Genomic DNA, 22593 nt, shown 5'->3' on the forward strand with positions numbered 1-22593 from the left:
TTTGAAAAAAGTAGACATCATATAAGATAACTATACAAGTTTCATTTCTCCACCCAGCAACTCAGCCCTAGAATGATTATGCAACTTGACAGTACGGTACTAGGCTTTAGTGGACGAAGAACATGACCACATGCATCATGCATGCATACTGTTTTAGCACCTCCCCTCCATGTCGAATTCTAGCACCTCCCTTGCTTCTGGAGGCTGATGTGCATCATCTTTCAGCCGGAACGGCCAGTGGGTCTGCGTTCATTTATATTTTTTATTATTCCAAAAACATTTCAGTATGTAATACAAAAGTTGCAAGTAAACAATTGTTGTTGCCGTTGCTTCCAGAACAATCAACAAATACGCCTAGCCTGCCTCTGTTTTCAGTAATATAATTGTTGTACTCAATCAGGCAAAACATGGTTTCAGTAAAAATTATACTAAGGCAACAAAAATCAGAAGCATCGGCGGATAAAAAGTCAGGCACCTACATGACTACAACTCCAAGACATCAACTCGCCACTCCTATTTCGATGTGGCAATCCTCTTCTTACTTCCAACTTTAATTTAGCAGGCCATTTCATCTAGCAGTTGGTGCACGCCTACCATGAGGAGAAGTAGGTAGGCTGGAGCTTGCAATTCTCGCGGCGGCGCATGCAGAGGGTGCACGCGGTCGAGGAGCTGCTGCACTACGAGGTTCGCGAACTATTAGGACCGAGGCGGAGTTGTGTTGTACACCTAGCAGTACGGACGCTGACGCCGTGTGGGCTGCACTAGTTGGAAGCGAGGCTGAAGAAGGTGAGCCAGGAGCTGGACGGGAGCACTCGCCGGTGTCCGTGGGTCGCTCGTGGATAGAGCGCTGGTGCGGCGGACGACGTTGGTCGCTCCATGGAAATCCAGCTCAGCCCGGAGGTGTTGTACTTGTACACCCGCTGCAGATCTGCAGATGCACAATGGCAGACAAATCAATCATGGTGAACTGAAGACATCAACTCGCCACTTCTATTTCGAACCCCGCAGGCCGCAGAGCCACATCCCATTACCCCAAAAATGTCAGAAAATGCTCGTCCCTTGCAACCAAAAATCCGGCCGCCGGCGCGCGTGGTGTATCACACAACAAAAATCGACCCCCCCCCCCTGCTGCCCCTCCCCCGTGAAATCGACAGTATCCTATCACAGAACCTCCCCCGGGGCATCTAGTAGAGAAGCGCATGAAAAGACGAGGTAGACGATGCTCATCACTGATTTTGATCGGAGAACCCCCTTCCCGCTTGCCGGAATAAACTCATCGTCGTCGGCGACCGTCACCCTCCTCCGCCCTGCTTCGAAGGAGAGAGATGAGGAACAGAGGCTCTGCGGCCGCGCACGTGGGGTCCACCCTCGCGCCTCCCAAACTCTGGCGGTTCCGCCGCGGTGGCGACGGATTTGGGCGACGGTGGAACTGCACAGCACCGCCCACTCCGCCCTCTCATCCCAGACTACGTGCGGGTCAACGAGAGAGAGAGAAAGATGGGGCTCTCCACCGCTGTATATCCGTTCGGCAGTTTTCACCCTCAAGCGTGATTAGATCCGACGGTGGTCGAGCGCGTGTGCTCTATAAGACAAACGAGCCGAGCACTTTTTAGGTTTTAGGATTATTATAATCTTCAAAGTTGAAGCCGAAGCGTCTTTCACCCTTCCATCGAATGGCGGGTCTGCCAAGATACTTGTTCCCTCTATTTGAATGGTATTTCTGTCAGTGTATATAGCCGTGCAAGAAACGACACTTGCTCATCCAAATGTTGTCTACAACGAGCGCATTACAAGTCTACTTGACCCAAGAAAAGCAGGGTTCCGAAAGAATGCATGATAATCACGACGGCTCGGACTAGTAAGCCGTTACACATGTGGCCCAGTAAAGACATACTACTCCCTCCGTTTCAAAATAAATGTCTTAACTTTAGTACAAAGTTGAGAGATTTATTTTGGGACCAAGAGAGTATTAGATAGATCTGGAATACATGGAGGCTGGACATGCATACTGCAACAAAACTGTCCAGCTCAAGCAGGAGCGATAGACAGCAGCGGCAGGAGAAAAGTAGCTGGAGACCTCGAGTGGAAGGCTCCGTTGACTCAGGTCAAGCTAAGATGATAAGGCGTGAGTGGGTGAGTGCTGCTGACAGTACGGTGTGTGGCGCAAACCTGCGGTAAAAACTGCATTTAAACCGGTGTGCTACCGAGCATTTGAAACGTATGCATACAAACCTCCTACCGGCAAAGCCAAGCTGCGGAAGCTGCCGTTTTGCGCGCTCCTGTCAACGAGCAGAGGTACGCTACAGTCTCTGTTCTTGACTGCTTCTTGCTGTGAGAGGTTACATAATCTTATTTTGACATACACAGCTACTAGAGCCTTAAGTAACTCTGGTTGTGAGCAGAGCAGACGTAGCACTTGAGTTCTGCGGTGGTTTGTCACGGACGCCCTTGTAATTAGCTCTGCCGGGCGCCGGTGAACATTGCTCTGTATGTATTTATGCAGGTAACTGAGCAATCCTTGAGGATACGCAGCATGGTTATTCTACCGGCGGCGTTTCTGCTGCTGCTGTTCTATGGAGCTGGCAACATCAATTGCTCAATAGTCAATCACGAGAACAGTACAGACATGCGCTCGTTGCTCGATTTCAAAGCCTGAGATCCTGGGACAGAAGCGTCCACTACTGCAACTGGACGGGTGTGAGCTGCAGCCCAGGGAATGCAGGGCGCGTCGCCGCTCTGGAACTCGCCGGCAAAAGCTTGTCAGGCGAGATCAGTCCCTCTATTCGGAACCTGACGTTCCTTCAGACACTTAATTTGTCCGTCAATAGCTTCTCCGGCCAGTTACCTTCCCTGAACCAGCTCCAGGAGCTGTTCCTCCTTGACCTGAGATCCAATTCGTTCCAGGGGATAATTCCTGACTCACTCACAAACTGTTCAAAACTAAAGATTATATATCTTTTCCACAAACATGCTAGAAGGACCAATCCCCGCAAAATTTGGTTCGCTCTACAATCTAATTGTTATGGATCTCTCTCAGAATAATCTCACCGGGGTCATCCCGCCAAGCATCAGCAACGCCACCCAGTTATTAGGACCTACCCTTCAGGATAACCAACTAGGGGGGAGCATACCTGGTGAACTTGGGGGATTGTCCCACATGCTCGTCTTGGCCTTTGGTGGTAATAGGCTGTCAGGTCCAATACCACCATCAATCTTCAATCTGACCTCGCTTGCAGTGTTAGACGGGTATTCCAATATGCTAGAAATGGTGTTGCCACTTGACATTGGTGATACCCTCCCTAACCTGGAAAGTCTTACCTTTGGCAGTAGCATGCTTCATGGTCATATCCCAGCTTCGCTAGGCAATGCAACAATGCTACAGCTTATCGATTTATCAAATAACAGTTTCGTTGGAGAAATCCCTAGTTTTGGAAAGCTACTAAACCTATCAGTACTAAACCTAGAGTATAACAAGCTTGAATCAGGGGACAGCCAAAGCTGGGAATCTTTGTATGGACTAACAAACTCTAGTCAATTGTCTATGCTCTTTTTAGAAAATAATCAGCTGCAAGGAGCCATACCAGATTCCGTTGGTAAGTTGTCAACTCAACTTACACACCTAGAACTGAGTGGAAACAATCTATCAGGAACAGTTCCTTTAAGCCTAGGAAACCTGAGTAGCATAATCGATTTAGATCTTAGCGAAAACAGTTTAACTGGTACAATTGAAGGATGGTTGGAGAGTCTAGGAAACCTACAATCCTTAGATATTCATGAAAATAACTTCGCCGGGTCCATTCCACCATCTTTTGGCAACCTTTCAGGACTGACAATACTTTCTTTAGCAAAAAACGAATTTGAAGGTCCCATACCTCCCATATTGGGAAAACTTCCACAACTCTCAAGGCTGGACCTTAGAGCAACTCTAGCAGACCTCGCAAAACGCCGGCCCGCAAAACGCGTTTGCAGTTCGTGCAAAACAGCTTTTACAGGCCGGCGCGGGCTGGCACAGATGCAGACCCCGCAAACGGATCCGTAAAAAAGTATATTCGCGGAATATGTTTTTTTACGGGTCGGCTATGCGGGTTCTGCTTGGACACCACCGTGACGACCCGCAAACAGATAAACTGCAAATCTCGCATTTGACATAGGATTTTACAAACAAGTTCAAATTCAAACGACACAAACAGTTTTACACGTAAATAGAAGCCAAGTTCATTACGGCTAACGCAAAAGAGGACCCTGCAAAAGGTTTGCGCCCATGTCCGGCATCATCTTGATCGATTTTCACTCCGCGCCATCGAGTCCACCTTGGAGTTCATCGGCGCCACCGAATCCACCTCCGGCGCTTGTTCCAACTCCCGCACGGAAATCATCCACATTGCCACCATATGGAGCGGAGAAAACATCACCGGAACTGTAGCACGAACCGGCCGACGCCACCATTCTTCTCTTCAAGATTTCCCTCCTTGCCATATCATGCCATGTTTTGGTGAGGTCGTCCATGTCATTGCGGTTCATTGACATGATCTTGTTCTCTTCGGCGAGCAACATGGACATTGATTTGTTTTCGGCGGCTCGTGCTCTTCTCTCCTCGATGGCAGCTTTGCGCAGCCCCTCTTCCTTGAGCAACTGCCACTTTTCTTGCTTCTCCTTCGCCTTCTTCTCGGCCAACTCTTTCTTGATCTCCAATGATTTCAACAACATCGACTCGTTGTATTGCAACATGGCATCAATCTTCTCCCTCAAGCTTGATGCTTCTTGCTCTCTCTTCATCTTCTCTTTGGTCTTTTTGTCACCATCGGGCTTGTGCAAATTTCTTGGGCCATCATCATCCTCATCTTCATCCATGTTTGTAAGTGAGCCTCTCTTTGGTGGGGATTCTTTGTCGATCAACTTCCACTTCTCGCACTTTTGGAGCAACTCCCAACAATGCTCTAGTTTGAAAATTTTGCCTTCCGAAGCTTCCATGTCCTTGTATCTATGTTGAGCAATCTTTTCCTACACAAAGTGATCCAATCACTTCTCATGATGCAATATGATGATGCACAATTTGAACAAAGGCAAAACAAACTCATGGTCGGACTCCACGGTGCCACTTGGAGGTGCATTGCATACTTGCTCCAAGAAAGCTGCCCAACGGCTGCACATAGGCTTGATGTTCTCCCAACGCCCTTGAAGCGACCGAAATGTGCGTGGAGTCCTATTGGGATACTTTGCCATAATGCGGAAGTATTGATCTTCGATCCTTTGCCAATATCTCTTGTAAGTTTGAGATGTACCCGTGGTAGCATCAAGAGACACCGCACTCCATGCTTGAATCAAAGCTTGATCTTCCAAGATCGTGTAGTTCTTCGATCTTATGCTTTTCCCAGTTTTTGCTTGCGATTGCTCAAACGCTTCCGCTTCGATCTCCTCCAATTCGTCCGCACAACCATGATCATCCACGCCGGCCTCCATTTCATTGTACTTGAATGGTTCGAAAGGGGCTTGATCAATGTCAACCGCGTTCGTGTCCAACAAGTTCATGAACTCGGTTGTTCCATTGTTCGAACCACCGCTGTAGCGAACGATAACAAGTCACGTGCTATCGAGAATAATGGCGAAAAATGAAAGGGAATCGCCAAGACCGAAGGCGCATACCTTCCGGCCATTTCGTCGAACACCTCGCTCGCGGGGGGTGGGGGGCACCGTTGAACGGCATCGCCGGAGCACCTCCTTGTGGCGGGATGGAGCGAGAGGTTGAAGAATGTGGCTTCTTTGAAGCCGGAACCTTCCTCCGCTTTACGCCCACGACCTTGTCGACCTTCTCCGCCGCCGGCCGGGATCGCGCTGCCGCGTTGGCGCACGGAGCGCGGGCCATCGCGGCGGGGGCGGCCGGATTCCCGCCCTGCATGACAACGTTGCCCTGCCGCTTGGGCGACGGCGGCGGGGCCAACTTGGCCGGCGACGAGATCCACCCGAGCGGAAGGGGCGTGGTCGACCTCGACGGTGACGGGGGACAGCAGGGGGTCGTCCATGGCAACGACGGACGGCCGGGGAAGAGCGGTCGGAGCTTGCGGAGTGGGGGCAATGGTGGCGGAGGATGCGGGGAGCGGGAAGGGCCGCGCGGAAATGTCCCTCCCGCCAAATCTCGCGCGGATAGGGGTTGAGCTCGGGTCGGCCTCCCAGCTCGTGAAGATAGAGGTTGGGGGAGAAGATTTGCCGCGCCCCGCAAAAAAAATTGCGGGCCGGGGCGGGATGCGGGGTCTGCTCGTGCAGATTTTCTGGCCCCGACCCGCAATTTGGCGGTTATTTTGCGAGCCGGGGCGTTTTGTGGGGTCTGCTAGAGTTGCTCTTAGCTATAATAATCTGCAAGGTGACATACCTCCAAAAATTAGTGAGCTTAAGCAACTCATTGCACTATCACTCTCTTCTAGCAGACTTTCTGGAAAAATTCCTGATAATCTGGGCCAGTGTCAGGGCCTCATAACCATCCAAATGGACCACAATAATCTCACGGGTGTCATTCCAACCTCCTTAGGCAACCTTTTAAGCTTGGACATGCTCAGCCTCTCCCATAATGATTTATCATTTGCCATCCCAACAGTTCTAAGTGACCTTCAATCTCTCAGCAAGTTAGACCTATCCTATAATCATCTCCAAGGGGAAATTCCAACAAATGGATTGTTTGAGCACCCCGCAAACGTTTCACTTGATGGCAACTGGGGACTTCGTGGACGAGCAACTGGTTTCCATGTGCCCTCATGCCCAGAAGCCTCTCCGGGAACAGGAAGACACTATCGTTTGATTACGTTGTTGTTCCCCCTAATTGGTTTCATGTCACTTGCACTGCTGACTTGCTTTATAATCTATAAGAAGACACCAAAAGCGACATTTTCATTGTTGCCTTCTCTCAGGGAGAAATTCCCTAGAGTTTCTTATTGGGACCTAGCTCGAGCGACGGGCAACTTCTCTGAGATTAACTTGATTGGCGGAGGAAGTTACAGTTCAGTGTACAGAGGCAACTTGAGCCAAGTCAAAACGGAAGTGGCAGTCAAGGTACTTGACCTTGAGATTCCAGGCGCCGAAGGAAGTTTTGCATTAGAATGCAAAGCACTGAGAGGCATTCGTCACAGAAACATTGTTCCTCTCATAACAGAATGCTCTGCAATCAACAACAAAGGCAATGCTTTCAGAGCTCTAATCTATGCTTTCATGCCCAATGGGAACTTGGACACTTGGTTGCATCATCAAGAGAATCAGGCAGCCGGAAGGCATTTAGGCCTAGCTCAAAGAATAAGCATAGCTACTAACATAGCAGATGCATTGGACTATTTGCATCATGATAGTGGGAGGCCCATCATCCATTGTGATCTAGGAGAGTGAGGAGCTCAACTTCTTTTAAGAGACTTGTCAGCCGGGCTTCTCAAAGGAGCTAAAGAAGAAAAGGAGGTGCAATTAGAGTCTGTTGATAAAATGACCCAGCTTCTCTAAGAATGTAATTGTAATACACTTTATACCCCAGCTTGCATTGCCTTTCTGGATTAATATCCTATTATGATTACAACAATTGTGTTTCATTATGTGCAACACCAAAAGCCTTGGGAAAAACCAAATTGCCTGGCGTCAGTGTGGTAGCAGCTGTGGCCTGGATGCTATAATTGTGTGCTGCATCGCAAATTCACAACCTACTAGCAGGCAACTGATGTGCGTGCACAGGGGCAGTCCCGCACCCCATGACGGGCAGACCACATCGGGTGTTACCTCTCGCAACATGCGCAATGAAAGTCAAGCACTGTTTTTTATAATTTGTTAACACATTTCAATTTAGTTCTCGAATTTTATGGACTAAATGTGCTCCCCAGAGCAGACTCCACTGCCTATTTTCCATATACATAATGAAAACAGAATATATAGGTTGAAGTGACACTCGTCAAAGGTGACATTTGACATCATGTCATGGTTGCACCATTTGACAGTCCATGAAGACGGGACGGCACTTGCTATCAACATAGACCTGTCAACTGCCCGTTTCATGCCCCTGATGTTAACTGCAAACGTGCAAATAACCATTTGTTAACAAAATTCGGTGTAGTCTGCGGCTCTGCGCTCCCTCAGATACTAGTTTCGATGGGACAGCCTGTCTGCTTAAAATAGTACTGGTAGAAAAGGCAAAAGGGGGAAATGTTAAGGATGGTTTGCCCAGTTTAAACTTGTGAGCAATCCTAAAATGGAAAAATAAAGTGGGCAAGTGCAGGAAATAATAGTATGTAGTATGTAGTATCTAAAAGTAAATGACACGCATTCTGTTTCACGTTCCAGAGAAAAATGATTACTCTAAAAAGTAGTTTTTGCTGCAATCTGAATAAACCTAACTAGTTAATATTTTCCGAAAGGAAAAATTAAGAAAGTTAGCATTTCAGTTATTATGCAACAGAGAATGACCACACACCTTTATTTATAGTAGATGAAACTGAAGACTAGGACTCCTGCCAACCAGTCATATGAATACTGATAATGGTTTATTCAGCTAACGTCATCACAGCATCTAAAAGCTAAAGTACCAACGCAACAAAAAGTAAAAACTCACTTAGTCCTGATAGATGGGCTTATTCAGCTAGTGCAGAAAGCTCTCCATAACTTCCTCTTGCACATTTTCCACCAGTTCTCTGTTTTGATCTTCTGTCTGTAGAATTCAGAGTCTGCACCCGCCCTCAAGGCACGATCTCTCACAGTTATTAACAGTTCATCTAAAGCAATGATTTTCCTCACAAGAGAGTTATTCTCATCCTCAATGTCAATACAAAGTGAGAAGGCCTCTATCTCTGCAACATTTGTGTCACCATCCTTAATCAAAGCTTCTTTATATGATTGTAATGCTTTTATAAGGATAGATGAATCCTTTCCTGTGCCCTCAGAACCAACATCTTCAACACTGTTTCCAGTAACCTCAGATTTTGAATCCTCCTATGACAAAATGTAAATAAGAATTCTAGTGTTTATGCAGACAAATATGTGCAAGGGAATACAATCTAGCGATTCTGATCATTTTATCTAGCTTTTACAGAGACAATGAAAATGAAATAAATTACTGACACACCACTGCCATCTAAATCTACTATATCATTATATAATACAAAAGCAATTGAAAGATAACAGTTCATACTTGATGAAACTAACTAACGGTTAAATTTAATTAGATTTGGGTGCCTCATTAACTATAGAAACAAACCAATATGTAGGCTAAAAAAATGTGAAGATTTTACGGACTTAATGGATGGCTAATATATATGCACCTATAGCTAGAAAGCACAGACATATGGTGTGCGCCTCCAAAAACATGGAAGATGTTAGATATGTAGTGCCATTGGGATAATCATGTGCACATATATATAGCAGTTGAAATCAAAGATTGAATCGTGCTGCGTAGGAATGAATATATTGGCAAATGCTCAGTTCTCACTGACATCAAATTATGAAGGACATATTTCTTAAATAAGACATAAATTTGAAACCGATGTAGAAGACCAAACAATTTTAAAAGGAGAAAGAAAACCTAACTTACCATTGGGCATAACTTATCATATCTGAATGCTAAAACACTACTGCAAAAACTAGCTATTCATATGCTAGTTGTTGATTATGTATGTGGAGCTTTATAGTAATGCTATCATATAATCTGTAGAAATCCTCCAAATATTTAAACACTTCTAATAAATCTAGGCTATTCATGTACTAATTAAAGATTCTGTATGTGGAGCCTTATATCTCAATGCTACTGCTATCATACAACCTGCATAAACCCTCTTATAGTAATGTGCAAGTAGTCGAGGTTGTCTACATCAACCTCGGTCCCACATTACTTGTCTTAAATTTGTCTAGATTATGTATGTGGAGTATTTTTTTGAAGGAATGGGAATAGCACTGCTAGCTCCTCTACTACGAGTTATTCAAAGACATGTTACTTTGACTAAAACTGATAGCATATCTTCATATATAGCAATATAATCGCCTTAGGAAACATCATTGCATACAATTGATGGACCAAACATAAAAAGGAATCCTTAGCACCATGGTCACATTGCTTACCGAGATGTATACCATAGAAGGAGGCCAGGCCGAGTAGGGATGGACGGGGAAGATAGGTCGCTTTCTATTCTTTAGATGCTGCTTCAGCTCCGCTGTTTCCAAAGACATGGACATGAACCACTCAGGGGATTTGTAATGATCCACGTAATTCCTCCATGGGCGAAGTGCAAAATACACAAAACCATTGAAAATCATCATAAGCCGCACTGAGATTGTATCTTTCACTGAACAACTGATGACCTCCATAACGCTAGCCTGCAACGGGAACATCTTGTCCAGCACAAATCTCTCGATGCCATCATCGCCGGTTGTTGAGATCCAAATACTAAATGTGCATTCCTTCTCATTCACAATACAGAGCCTCCCATCATTGGTCTGACCAATCTTAAATGTTTGGGGTATCACTCTCAAGGGCGGCGGCAGATCCATCCGGTAGAACTGAAATGTGTCTGTGTTGAGCACGAAAATGTACTGGCTGACAATCATCCCGCTCATGGACACGCATTGCCAACATATAAACCCATCCAGCACGGTGCAGGTTGTGCTCCTGAAGCCATGAGGCAGCGGCGTCGCAGTCTCCGGGAAGATTTGCCACTCCATGGTGTCCGATGAGAAGACAGCGACCCGTGCGCAAGGCCGTGAGTAGTCGTGACGGACACATACCACACGGGACGGCATCTGATCCTCTTCGCAGGAGAATGTGTGGAACCCAAGGGTGGTGCCGTCGGGCATGTCATGATGATCCTTGGGGCAGAGAAACAGGGCCATCGTTCGAGGGTTGTACCAAACTCTCCGTTGCTTGACGCTCCGGTGCTTCATGGCGATGCAGCCGCCATTGTATTTGTAGGGAAGCGAAGGATCATAGAAATCGACCCGCCAGTCGGAAGTGTCGTCGTCTTGGAGGGGGGTGAATCCGGCGGAGGGGTGCCGTGAGGCAGGGAACGGAGCTACCGTGTGTGCGAGGAAGCGAGGGAGGAGCGGGGGTGCGTGGAGCGCGCGGAAGCGGCGGCGGAAGGCGCGGGACGAACGGACGGCGCCGAGGAAGCCGCGGCAGGTGAAGGCGGCAGAGGCGAGGCTGCGGAGGTCCGGGAGGCGGAGGAAGATCTCTCGGAGCTGGTCATCGCCGAGGTCACTTATGGTGGTGGGAGCGGGTGATGTGCGGTGTTCCGGCGGCGGCGACGGGTGGGAAGCCATGGCTGGTTGGCTGCCGAGACCTAGCCGCTTGGGAGAGGAATGAGGAGCGAACAACAGAAGAGATCAAGTGACCCCTGGCTTGTTAGCGAGATAGAGGGAAGGATAAGTTTTGACTTCCACGTCTAACAGTAACAGCCTCCTCCCTCTTCTCTAGCGATGTATATCCTCTCTCAGCTGAATAGCTCGGTTTGTTAGAGCATTTCCAATAGACGGTCTAAATATAAAAATATCGAGGGAAAACCCTAGCCGCCGCCTCTCGAGTCTCCTCTTCCTCTTCCCCTCCTCGCCGCCGTCCATAGCGCCGCCGGGCAAAGCCTGGCCGGCTGGGCGGCGGCAGGGCTTCTGCCCATCCTCTCCGTCTTGGCTGCCGCGGGACAGCGGGATCCAGAGAAACGTCGGGCGAACGTGGGGTCCGGCGGCACGGTGGGTGGGTCTCCCATCGGCGTCGTGCGCGGCGCAGCGATGGTGACCTACGTGTCGTGAGGTGGTGGCTGCGTTGGCCTGACCGGTGGTTGCGGGTGCCGCCGGATCCAGATCGGATCCATCTGGATCCTTTCTTTGAACTACGTCGGCCGCCGCGGGGTGGTGATGATCGTCGCTGGCCACGTCGGATTGTTGGATTCGGCGTCTGGAGATCTACAAGGAGTTCTTCTCGATCCTTCTTTCTGGTGGGTTGAGCCCCATGGCTCTTTCATCTTCGCGGGTTTCGGATCCGGAGTACACAGAGGTTTGGTGGCATAGGATGGGGACCGGAGGAAACTTTGGTCGGCGTGTTCGGCCCGGCATCGGCGACGTCACTTGACGTCGTTACCCTTCCTAGAGGAGAAGCCGAGGTCCCCCCCCCCCTATCCACCCCCGAACCCCTCCCGGACGAAAGTCCAAAATTCAGTCTGGATTGGGCGGCGTCGGCGTCCTGCGCGTCGTATCCTCCATGGAGGCGCCGTCTTGGGAGGAACTGTTGTTGGGGGAGAGATGTTGTGGATGGTGGGCTCCGAGTAGCTCGAGCAGTGGCGATGGTGTGGAGGTTGCCATGTGGTGTGGCGTTGTATCTACCGCGTCATTGACGACGAGTGGTGGCGGCATGGTGCAGCTGCATATCGACGACGGATGCGGCTGGATGGACGAGCGCAGGGTGTTCAAGCTATCTAGCGCCATGGTGGCGTCGACGGCAGGCCTGGCAAGGTCTGTGCGTCAGTACCGGCTCTGGAGATGGATCGGTGGAAGAAGGCGGCGGCAGCCTCGGTGAGTGCGTCGGACCGGCGTGTGACCCAGTCCTGGTATGTGGCTAGGATGGGGCATCCGGCATTAGATGTTAGGATTTGATGCGATGTCTGTTTGGTATTAGGCTCGGACATTCGGCATCACTGCATCAAGGGGGTAGGAGTAGCGACAGATGTTGCCTAGATGATGGCTTCAAGCTTACTGATGTACTACTTTGTAAGGTCTTTTGTGCTTAATAATTAATAAAATGGTCGTATGCATCGTCCAGATGCACAGGCCGGGGGTGCATCCTCCTTTTCTAAAAAAATATAAAAAATATAAAAATACCTAATTTTTGGACTGTCTGGGACAAAAAACGCTGCTTACAGACGGTTCATATGTAAAAGAAATTGGACCGTGGCCTTTCGGTGATGCAAAATACAACACCTCGCGGTGCAAATTTGCATCACGAGAGACAACTGGTCCAAATTCGGCGACCGCCCGCCAACGCCCAACCGCCCTTCATTTTATTTCACAGCCGCGCCCATCCGCCCGCCCGAACACCAGTCGGCCGGAATCCGCCGCCGCCAGCGCCCAAATCCCCACCACCACCGCCCCAAATCACCAGCGCCTCCCAAATCCCCACCGCCGCCACCGCCCCCGCCCCCGTCGCCTCCCTTGCCGGAAGCCGTCTCGCAGCCGCCCGGGCGCCGCCGAATCGGGAGGCAGCTGCAGCGGGATTCGGCGCCTCGGGCAGTCCGGCTGCTTATGTAGGCCTCCGCTGGGTCCTTAGGCCGCCGCCCGCCTCCACCGCCCGCAGCTGCTCGCTGGCCCGCCCCGTTGCCACCGCCTCCCGGCCCTGCCGGCGCCCCGCACTGAACCTGTCTAGCCGAGCTGCCGTCGCTACTGGCCCATGCAGCGTGCCTGTGCCGCTGCTCGTGGTGTTCGCGTCGGCTGCTGCCCGCCTCCGTCGCTGCTGCCCGGCAAAGGAGCACGTACAGGGGAGCTCGGGCTCCGGCCATGGCGACCACGGACGAGCACGGGAGCGGTGGCAAACGACACCGATCGAAGGGGGAAAATAGGAAGATAGGGAGAGGAGCTCATCACGAGGAGGATGGCGCGCTTGGGGAGGTTGGGGAGAGCTTGATGGCGATGTATTTGACGAAGGCGGCCGACGTCCCGAGGTTGAAGAAGACGATCAAGGTGATTTTACATCTTCGTTTTGGACCATTTGTTGGAGTTGCTCTTTTACATCTCCGATTTGGACCATTTGTAGAGTTGAGCATTTTTCGAAGCTCCAAAACACACTTTTTGATGGTCCATATTTTACATCTCCGATTTTGGACCGCCAAAATTTAGACCATCTATTGGAGATGCTCTTAGGCAGTGATAATTTTACGTTCCCTTCTGCTTCAGTGTGCACACCCTATACATTAAAAACGACCGAGATTAACTCATAATAGCCCTTCACAAAAAAGGTAGGATGGTCTTACTTTAAAAAATCGTTGCCCGTCTGTCCTCGCCGGTATGCGCGTTGTGTATGTAACGTACGTGCGCGCGACCAGCCGTACATATGCCTAACCGCCTCTACCGGCAAGGTGAAGTGTGCAGTCAGCGGGTCGACCGTGTCGCCCGACGTGGCGTGGCGAAGTGGGCGACCGTTGGCATGTGGGCAAGTCGTCATTGTGGATTACGAGGCGGCCGGTTGGACGCTGCGAGACATGTCTGGCTGGCTCCCGGGGCGGCGGGGGTTCCCAAGGCGCCCCATTGATGGCGGCGTTACTCTGGTCACTAGCACCCACCGGCCTCCCCTGCTATAAAAAAACTCTGAATCTTTTAGAGTAAGAACATTGTATCTACAAAAGATCAGAGGTGTCAACAATTCTATTTCCAAGACATAATTGCCCTACTAAAATTATATCCATAGTTCTTTTGTTTATTTGAATTGATGAATAGTTGATCAAGCGCAGAAGCCTAGAGTATGTTTCAGTGAGGCACAGTTTTCGTTCTGAAAAGAATATCAAACTGCACACATATATGCTCTGACGAAGGATCTGAAACTTTTTTTTAAAATAATCTGCAGTTATCACCATTGCATAAATAGTTTGAATTTGAGTTTAAACGTTTGCGTGCGTCTTATTTTTCTTCTCCCCGTGGCATGTTATGCTCTAATGTACGTGCCATAGCAGAATGAATCACTGCAAGATTTATAGTAAAATCAAGACACAATTCTTTCTGCAAGAAGGCAACATAAGAGCTTGCACAAAATTCTGACGGGATTCGTCATGGGTGCGGCGTGCACCGTGCTTTTTGAACGCTAGTATACCTGTAAAACGCCTCACAAGATTCATTGATGCGGATGTCAATGAATTTTGGTTGAACCTCGGTTGAAGAAACACCCAAACTAGTGTTCCAGAACATCACAAGCCCTCCACTTCTTCCATCACTTTCTGCCACCTCCATCCTCTCAAAGCCAAACCTCCTTAGTTTTTCTACCTTACTTCTGTTTAGATGTGTTTCAGACACAAATAATACATCTGATCTCACCCACCCTTGGATCCCCAAGAGCGCTCGAACCACAAATAATACATCTGATCTCACCCACCCCTGGATCCCCAAGAGCGCTCGAACCACCATGAGCTTCCTCATCCCATGACCCAGCTCAAGACTCGCTGATAATTTGTGGTTGTCATCCATCACAATTGTATCATCTGTTTTTGACATCTTGGAATCCTGTAAAGTAGACTCCTCGCTTTCTCTTCACCATCTATACCGAAAAAGGCTTTCGCCCCGCTTTATATATAAAGCAACGATCAACATACACGATGCAAACCACCCGGCACCACACACACACCCAAGGCAGATACAAGGGAGCTGACGAACAACAACGCTACTCTAAACACCCCAAAGCAAACAACAAATAGGCAGAAGAGCATAGCTAAGGGTCTAAAGAGCTCTCCACCGTGAACAAGTCACCGCGAGGAGACGAAGCCGCAACTCGACGAACCAGGGACTCCAAAACGGTGCTTCCAAGAAAGAAACGACACCGAAGAGCCGCCACCGCCCGAACCAGGGAATCTAGGTTTTCACCCGGAGTAACACGAAGGACGCAGGGTCACCGCGATGAAGCCTTCAAGAAGGGAACGACGCATGGACGCCGCCGCCATCGGTCTGGCTCTGAGCCAGACGAGGTTTTCACCCCGGCCACCACCCTCAGCCTCCGTTCAAGGTACGACCCTACATGAGAGTGCCGGCCGCACCACCACCGAGATCGTCGAAGGCCCACCCCCATGCCGCCCACGAGGCCATGATAGCAAGCTCGTCAGCGTCCGAGCCACGAGCTCCGCCCACGAGCCAGCAGCTCCCACCACCAAGGCCGCCGCCTTGCATCCAGACACTCCGGAGACCATCAAAGGCACAAGCTTTGAGCCGACCGGCAAACCCCTAGCACCATCGGAACCGCCGGTGACCGACCCACCCCGAACAACTGTCAGCGGCAAGGAGGCAAGGAAAAGGGGAGGGGGAGCGGAGCTCGTCCGGACCGGCGCACCCCTGCGCCGGTGACATGTAGTCGGTCTACCCGTCCCTCCAGCAGCCTCCCCTGCATCACCCCTGACGCCCTACCACGGCCTTCGGCCAGAACCTGCGAGGAAGAGGCAGCCACCCATCCGCCGGCGAGGGCCGCCAGATCGACGCACCCAGCCGCCGAAGAAGGCCGCCAAGAGCGTCAACCACCACCACATCACATGCGTCTCCACGCCCTGGCCATGACCAACCGATGCCCCGCCACCCCGCCGGAGCAGAACGAGGACCAGTTGCAGTGCCACCACCTTGGAAGGGCCACCGGCCACCCCTGGCGTCGCCAACCACCACCACCAGCCGGATCTGGGCAGGGGTTGCCAGATCCGCCGCCAGCACGCCCCCGGGCCTCCAGCCCCCACGAGCCAAGGAGGAGGGGGAGGAGGGAGCGCCGACAGTCCCCCAGGACGCCAGGAGGAGGGAGGAAAACGGAGCAGTGGCCGACCAGCGCCTGACGCCACCGAGCAGGGGAGGGCGCCCCGCGCCGCCCGTCACCTGCGCGTGGGAGGAAGACGCCCCACCGCCGCCTGTGCCACGCGGCCTTTGGCCGGCGGCGGCAAGGGATGGGGGCGGGGTGAGGAGACGAGGGCGGCGGCGCTAGGGTTGCCTCCCGGGGACACCCGCAGGAGCGCCTCGGGAAGGGAGGGTAGGGGAGGGGAGGGCCACACACCAGATTATGTTGTGTGTTGAATACTCACTTCACCATCTATCAAAGTGGTGTTGTTCTGGAGCTCCATGGCATTCCCTCCCTCGACACCCAGCAGGGCATAATTAAGTTTTGCAGTGGCTGGCTCAAAGGCGTATCTGAAATCCGCCAAGTTTCCTCGCCAATCATCCACGGAAGTTAGCTTCTTTTCATTTCTCTCTTAATTCGCTGCCCTAGTCCCTTCATCACTAAGCAAATCGTCCCACGGCAACGGTAGGGGGGCAACACTCCCAGAGCTTAGGGTTGAGGGGGGAGGGGGAGCAACCTCCTTGCTATCTTAGGGGTGCGTCAGGGTGCATGTTCACCGGAGAAATTGGTAGCTCGCCAGTTGTAGAGGTATGGTCGGGGGCGGTGGTGGGGGAGGTCGAGGCGATTGCGGGAGCGCTGCGGGCAGAGGAGGTAAGCAGTCCGGCTAGGGCCGGTCTTGACTTTTCGAAGGCCGGGGTGGACTCAAAAAATGGGCCCGGTAACTATTCTAGAGTGAAAATATTCACATAAAATTTCATTTGATTTAAAACATTTAACTGAATAGTGGTAGTAAGAAACTTAATTGGCAAATAAGAATTTTCATAATGCACCATTGTTATGCACGGGTGCAACAGCAAAAAGGTCTTAATTCCGATCCCATGGAAGAACTTCTAACAATGCTAAAAAGAAATTGAGAAATAATATGTGTCCCCACAGAAGCACTTCAACAATGATCAAGAGAGGAGTACTCCTGCTGAGAAATATAAAGGATAAACTTCTAGTTCATTGACATTTGGTTCCAGAATTGAAAGTATTTCGTGTTCACCTGAATTTGTAATACCCTAATTAGGATATTTTCCAGAATCTAATATTTTAACATGTTGTTCTTCTTATCACTAAGAACATCTAATTCCACAAATTCTCACCGATGGCATTCCTAAAAACAAATATGTGCATAATACCCTTTACATATTTAATGAACGTATCTGCTAGTTTCCTTTCCTTTTCTTTTCTTTTCTATGAGAAGAAAACCAGACAAATAGTTTGAGGTACTAACATTTTTACATCAAAGGAGTAGAGACACCTGAATTTGTTGGGTTAAAATTATTTCAAGCATCTCGGGTCTGGCTATGGTCCTCGCCCCATCCTATGTTTCTCTTCTCCTCCAAAAATACAACCTGTGTTAAGTAGAAAATCCAAAAATAGAAGAAACCTTACAAAGATTACAATCAAAGCGTTGAAGGTAATTGATTAATAAATTACATGGATTGAACCCTTGATCCAGTACTAGCTTTTGTTTTGGCCATTACAAACTGAGCCGCCGCAGATACCCTCCATTGCACTTTTTGCCCCTGCCCAGGGCCGGCCCTGAGTCCAGCCAGCAGTTGTGGGCGGTTCAGATCGAGATGGGGAGGAGGAAGACGATGAACAGAGTTTCCAGGAGGTAGAAAAAGGAGATATGCCCATTGCTTTTGCATCCAACGGCTGGAAACAAATCGTTCGGACCCCAAAAACAAATTCAGTCGACTGGTCCCTAGCCATTCCCTTATTTTTATTCTTCCTCTTTGAACAGGCGCTACTCTGGATCTGTTTTCATGATTGCCTCTTGCTGTGAGAAATTTACGTAATCTTGTTTTTGGACAGCTAACAGAGCCTTCCGTAACTGTAGTTATGATTGTTGAGTAAAACGATTGTATTAAAAAACATAGGTTAGACTAGAAATATTCTGTCTTGCCTTGTACTCTAAATAAATTATGTACTCCTATATATATGTCCATAAGGTTCAAGCAATACAATAAACATATTCCACCAATTCCTCACTCTCCCTTCTAACATGGTATCTATCGCAAGTCGATTCTAAACCCTAGTCGTCGCCGCTTCCGCACCCGCGCGCCGCCCTCGAGACGGTCGGCCTCCATGACCGCCACCGGGGGCCGCGTCGTCCGTACCTAGGATTCGTCCGCCGGTCGTGTTGACCGGCTGCCCTAAAGAGTCTTTTCCCCGAGCCTTGCTCCTGGGTTTTCTCTCTCCCGCCGGTCATCTTGATCGCGCGGTTTCTTTTTGGTTTTTCGATCCATTCTTGATCGGTTTGCGTCGCCCCCCGCCACCGTCGACCCTGAGCGCCTCTACTCCGACCCCGGCGCGACCAGCCGGCCTTTCCTTTGACCCGGCGGCCACGCGCACCGAGGCGGCCCGTCAGGGCCAGCCGTCGTCCGCGCGTCGGTCCGCCCGTCGCCCTGCGCCGGCCGTCACCGCACTGCTCCGACCGGGACACCTGCATCGCCTCAATCCGGCGGCCTCGCGCCATGCGACGGCCAATCATAGCCGTCGCTCGCGCGCCGGCCCGCCCATCGATCCATAGCACCCACCTCCGCCGCGTCTGCATGGCGGCCCGGCGGTCTACCTCGCCGGCATCGTCCTCGGCTGCGTCGGGACGGCTACGCCGGCTGCCTCAACTCGGGCGCCGCTGCTCCGTTGGTCGCTCGGGCCTCGCTGCCCGGGTGCCGGCGTTGCTTTGGCAGCCCGGGTGCTAGTGTTGACAAGCTCATCCGCACAACGTCCCACGCCGTCCGTCGTCGCCGGCTTCATCTCGGCATCCGCCGCCACCACGCCTCCACCGAGTGGCGTCCCCGACCTCGCTCGCGATCGGCTTGATCACCCGCTAGCCGCCGCGATCCGCCTCATCTACGCCGCGCGACCGACCTGGCCCGTCGGTTACGCGCGCCTCTGCATGTCCCGTGAAGATCGTCCCAGAGTTCAGCGCGCCTCTCCACCGATCGAGCATCGGGCTGCCCCTGCGTTGCCCCGTCGGGCCGCAGCGCCGCCGCCTCGTGATTCTCCTCACGGCTGCATCAACTCGTGCGTCACCGCTGCGTCGCCCCTTCGGGCCGTAGTGTCGTGATACGCGGTCCCCGCCGTCGCCCAGAGGCCATCCCCGCGGTTGCACCGACTCGCGAATCGCCGTTGTGTCGCCCCTTCGGGCCGCAGCGTCGCGGCCCGCGGTCCCCGCCGCCGTCGCCTCAACCCGCCTGTCGCCGCTACGTCGCCCCTCAGGCCGTAGTGCCGCGGCCTGCGGTTCGCTTCGCCGTCACAGCGCGTCGACCCCCCGTGGTATGCGCCGCGCCGTCTTCCTTGGCGCGGGAACGCCACCGTCCGCGTCGGTCTTCGTCACGCTATCAGAGTTCTTCGCCCACTTCGAGCACCGCCGCCGCACTCCTAACCTCACCGCCGCTGCCGCCGTCAGGCAGCCACCGCCGCTCTTCTTTGGCCGCCGCCGCCGCTACCTTCGTAGCCGCCGCCGCCCGTCCACCCCTTTCGTCTTCGTCCAAGCACCAGCCCGTCGCCAGCGTCGCCGTCATCTACCCCGACCACTTCGTCTACTCCGACCACCGTTGGTGACATCGGCCCCGCGCCGATGGACGCCGCAATCGTCTCGAGTTCTTCTCTGCTGGCCCGTCCGACTTCTCCGACATGGCGTACAGCTCGTGCAGGTCCCTCTTCTACGCATGCCCGGTGCTGGCAACACCGATGTGTGCCTTCATCCACGACGTGTCCCCGGGCCTGGCAAGCCTGGTCGGCGCTTCGTCAACTTCGTCTTCGTCCGTCTACGCATGCCCGGTGCTGGCAACACCGGTGCGTGCCTTCGTCCACGATGTGTCCCCGAGCTTGGCAAACCCGCCGCGACGCGTCCTCAACAACATTTTCTTCCCGGCGCACCCCTACTTCAACGACTGCGCCCATGCTAACTCGGCGCCCTCTTGCGCCCGCGGCTCCACGGCGACTTCCTCGACACCGGCCACCCTGACTCGACATCGACCGCGGCATTCTTCGCACGGCTACCTCGACCACGGCTCCACCACCCACACACTTGGCTACATCGACAAACGGCACAAAGGGCTACCGCCTGCTTGAGCAACCTCGTTGGTTTCCACTCCAGCCACGACTCCGCGATGCGTCGACCGTTACGACTGGGGGGGGGGGGTGTCCGTCGGCTTGCCTTCGGATTCTTCTCCAGTCTCACCGTCTGCGTCGCTACCGTTGTGACTGCGGGGGATGTTGAGTAACGTGATTGTATTAAAAAACATAGGTTAGACTAGGAATATTCTGGCTTGCCTTGTACTCCAAGTAGATCATGTACTCGTATATATGTGCTCATGAGGCTCAAGTAATACAATAAACATATTCCACCAATTCCTCTCTCTCCCTTCTAACAATAATGATGCCCGGATCGCTATCGAATTCGTAGTAGTAACAGTAATTAAGTTTTGCAGTGGTTTATCATGGACCCCCATGTAACTAGGTCTGCCCGTGAATATGATCAATAAGCTGCCATGTATGTGCTGTGCTCCACATATTTTGCAGGCAACACTACTGACGCGGGTCATGCCTGACGGAGCACTCCCTGAAGAAGAACTCGACATGGCTATTCTACTGGCGTTTCTGCTGCTGATGTCTTATGGAACTGGCAACATCCATGGCTCAACAACGGTTAACCATGGGAACAACACAGACATGCTCTCCTTGCTCGTCTTCAAAGCGGCTACCAACGACCCAACAGGCGTCCTGCGATCATGGAACAGAAGCGTCCGCCACTGCGACTGGACGGGTGTCATTTGCAGCTCACCGAATTCAGGGCGCGTCGTTGCCCTGAGAATGCCCGGCCAAAGCTTGTCAGGCGACGCCCCCGAGCTTCCAACAGCTCGATCTTCGAGAACATGAACTAGGGGGGGAACATTCCTGATGTGTTTGGCCAGCTTTCACAACTCTCAAGGCTTGACCTTGGCTATAATAATTTCCAAGGTGTCATACCTCCATAGATTAGTGAGCTTAAACACCTGAATGAATTAACATCAGGGCCTAGTAACTAATCCCAAAATGAACGGCTTACATGAGAGAGGTAGCTACCCAATGCGCAGAATCAGCATGGTGAACACAGGATGGGAAGTCAGGGGCTCAACTTCTCCAGGAAACTTCTCCAGGAAACTTCTCAAAGGAGCTAAAGAAGAAAAGAGATGTAATTAAAGTCTTTGACAAAATGCTCCATCTTTGATAAGGCTTTGATCATTGTGCCCCTTCTAAGAATGTAACGCAATACAGTGCAATGCCTTCCTGGTTACATGGTTCTTTTGTAATGCTATGTGCAATGCAACCCCGGTGTGGCGGCCGTTGCCTGGGTTTGATAACCGCGTGCTGCTACGGACGTGGGTTGCGGGGTTGTGCGGCGCCGCAACCTACAGGCGGGGAAGCGATGTGCGTATGCCGAGGCAGTCCCGCACCCCCACGACAGGCAGACCGCATCCTGTGTGACCACTCACAACACGGGCAATGAAAGTCATGCACTGTTTTATAAATCTTTTGACATAGTTTTTGAATTTTATGAAATAGAAAGACAGCATGCGCTCCCCGGAGCAGAAACTCCACTCTCAGGAGGGGGGCAACCAACAAGAGGGGGGCAACCAACAAGAGAGTAATCTTTGATGTTCACATATATATAGGGGAAAAAAAACATTCGCTGTTCAGCCAACGGTTCAGGTTTGCCGTTGTGCTGAAGCGTTATGCGTGTGGTGCATCCTGTGAACACATATATTATCTTCAATTTTTATTTTGTTGTTCCAGTTTTTTTTAGCCTTTTCTGTATACAATGATTTAGAATAAACTGAAACAATGTTCTTCCAAAATCTTAATAATTAAAAAATAAGGCAAGCACCCAGGGTGTGCTTAAGGTTCAGGTCATGGCATGTTAGCCATGCCTATTTTCCATATATATAATGAAAATGCCAATAGAAGATGCCTTTGGTGCCTGTACAAGACTCCATGGAAACAGGAGAGCACTTGCTATCAGCATAGTGCCTCCCAATGTCTCCTTTCTAAAAAAA

The 22593-nt window shown here is 51.2% G+C and overlaps 2 protein-coding genes and 1 pseudogene across 2 annotated transcripts; 2 read left to right on the forward strand and 1 right to left on the reverse strand.

Moving 5' to 3' along the window:
* Nucleotides 1-2231: 2231 nt before the first annotated feature.
* Nucleotides 2232-4069, forward strand: LOC119356569 (annotated as a pseudogene).
* Nucleotides 4070-6006: 1937 nt separating this feature from the next.
* LOC119356570 (receptor kinase-like protein Xa21) lies at nucleotides 6007-8093 on the forward strand. Its single transcript, XM_037623544.1, has one exon. The coding sequence runs from the start codon at nucleotides 6019-6021 to the stop codon at nucleotides 7366-7368; it is 1350 nt and encodes a 449-aa protein (XP_037479441.1). The 5' UTR covers nucleotides 6007-6018; the 3' UTR covers nucleotides 7369-8093.
* Nucleotides 8094-8404: 311 nt separating this feature from the next.
* LOC119356568 lies at nucleotides 8405-11494 on the reverse strand. Its single transcript, XM_037623543.1, has 2 exons — nucleotides 10072-11494; nucleotides 8405-8949 (listed from the first exon to the last, which is right to left on the reverse strand). Exons 1-2 carry the CDS (start codon nucleotides 11263-11265, stop codon nucleotides 8596-8598), a joined length of 1548 nt encoding a protein of 515 aa, XP_037479440.1. The 5' UTR covers nucleotides 11266-11494; the 3' UTR covers nucleotides 8405-8595.
* Nucleotides 11495-22593: the final 11099 nt, after the last annotated feature.

Source organism: Triticum dicoccoides, chromosome 2A (assembly GCF_002162155.2).
Source record: "Triticum dicoccoides isolate Atlit2015 ecotype Zavitan chromosome 2A, WEW_v2.0, whole genome shotgun sequence".
NCBI lineage: Eukaryota > Viridiplantae > Streptophyta > Magnoliopsida > Poales > Poaceae > Triticum > Triticum dicoccoides.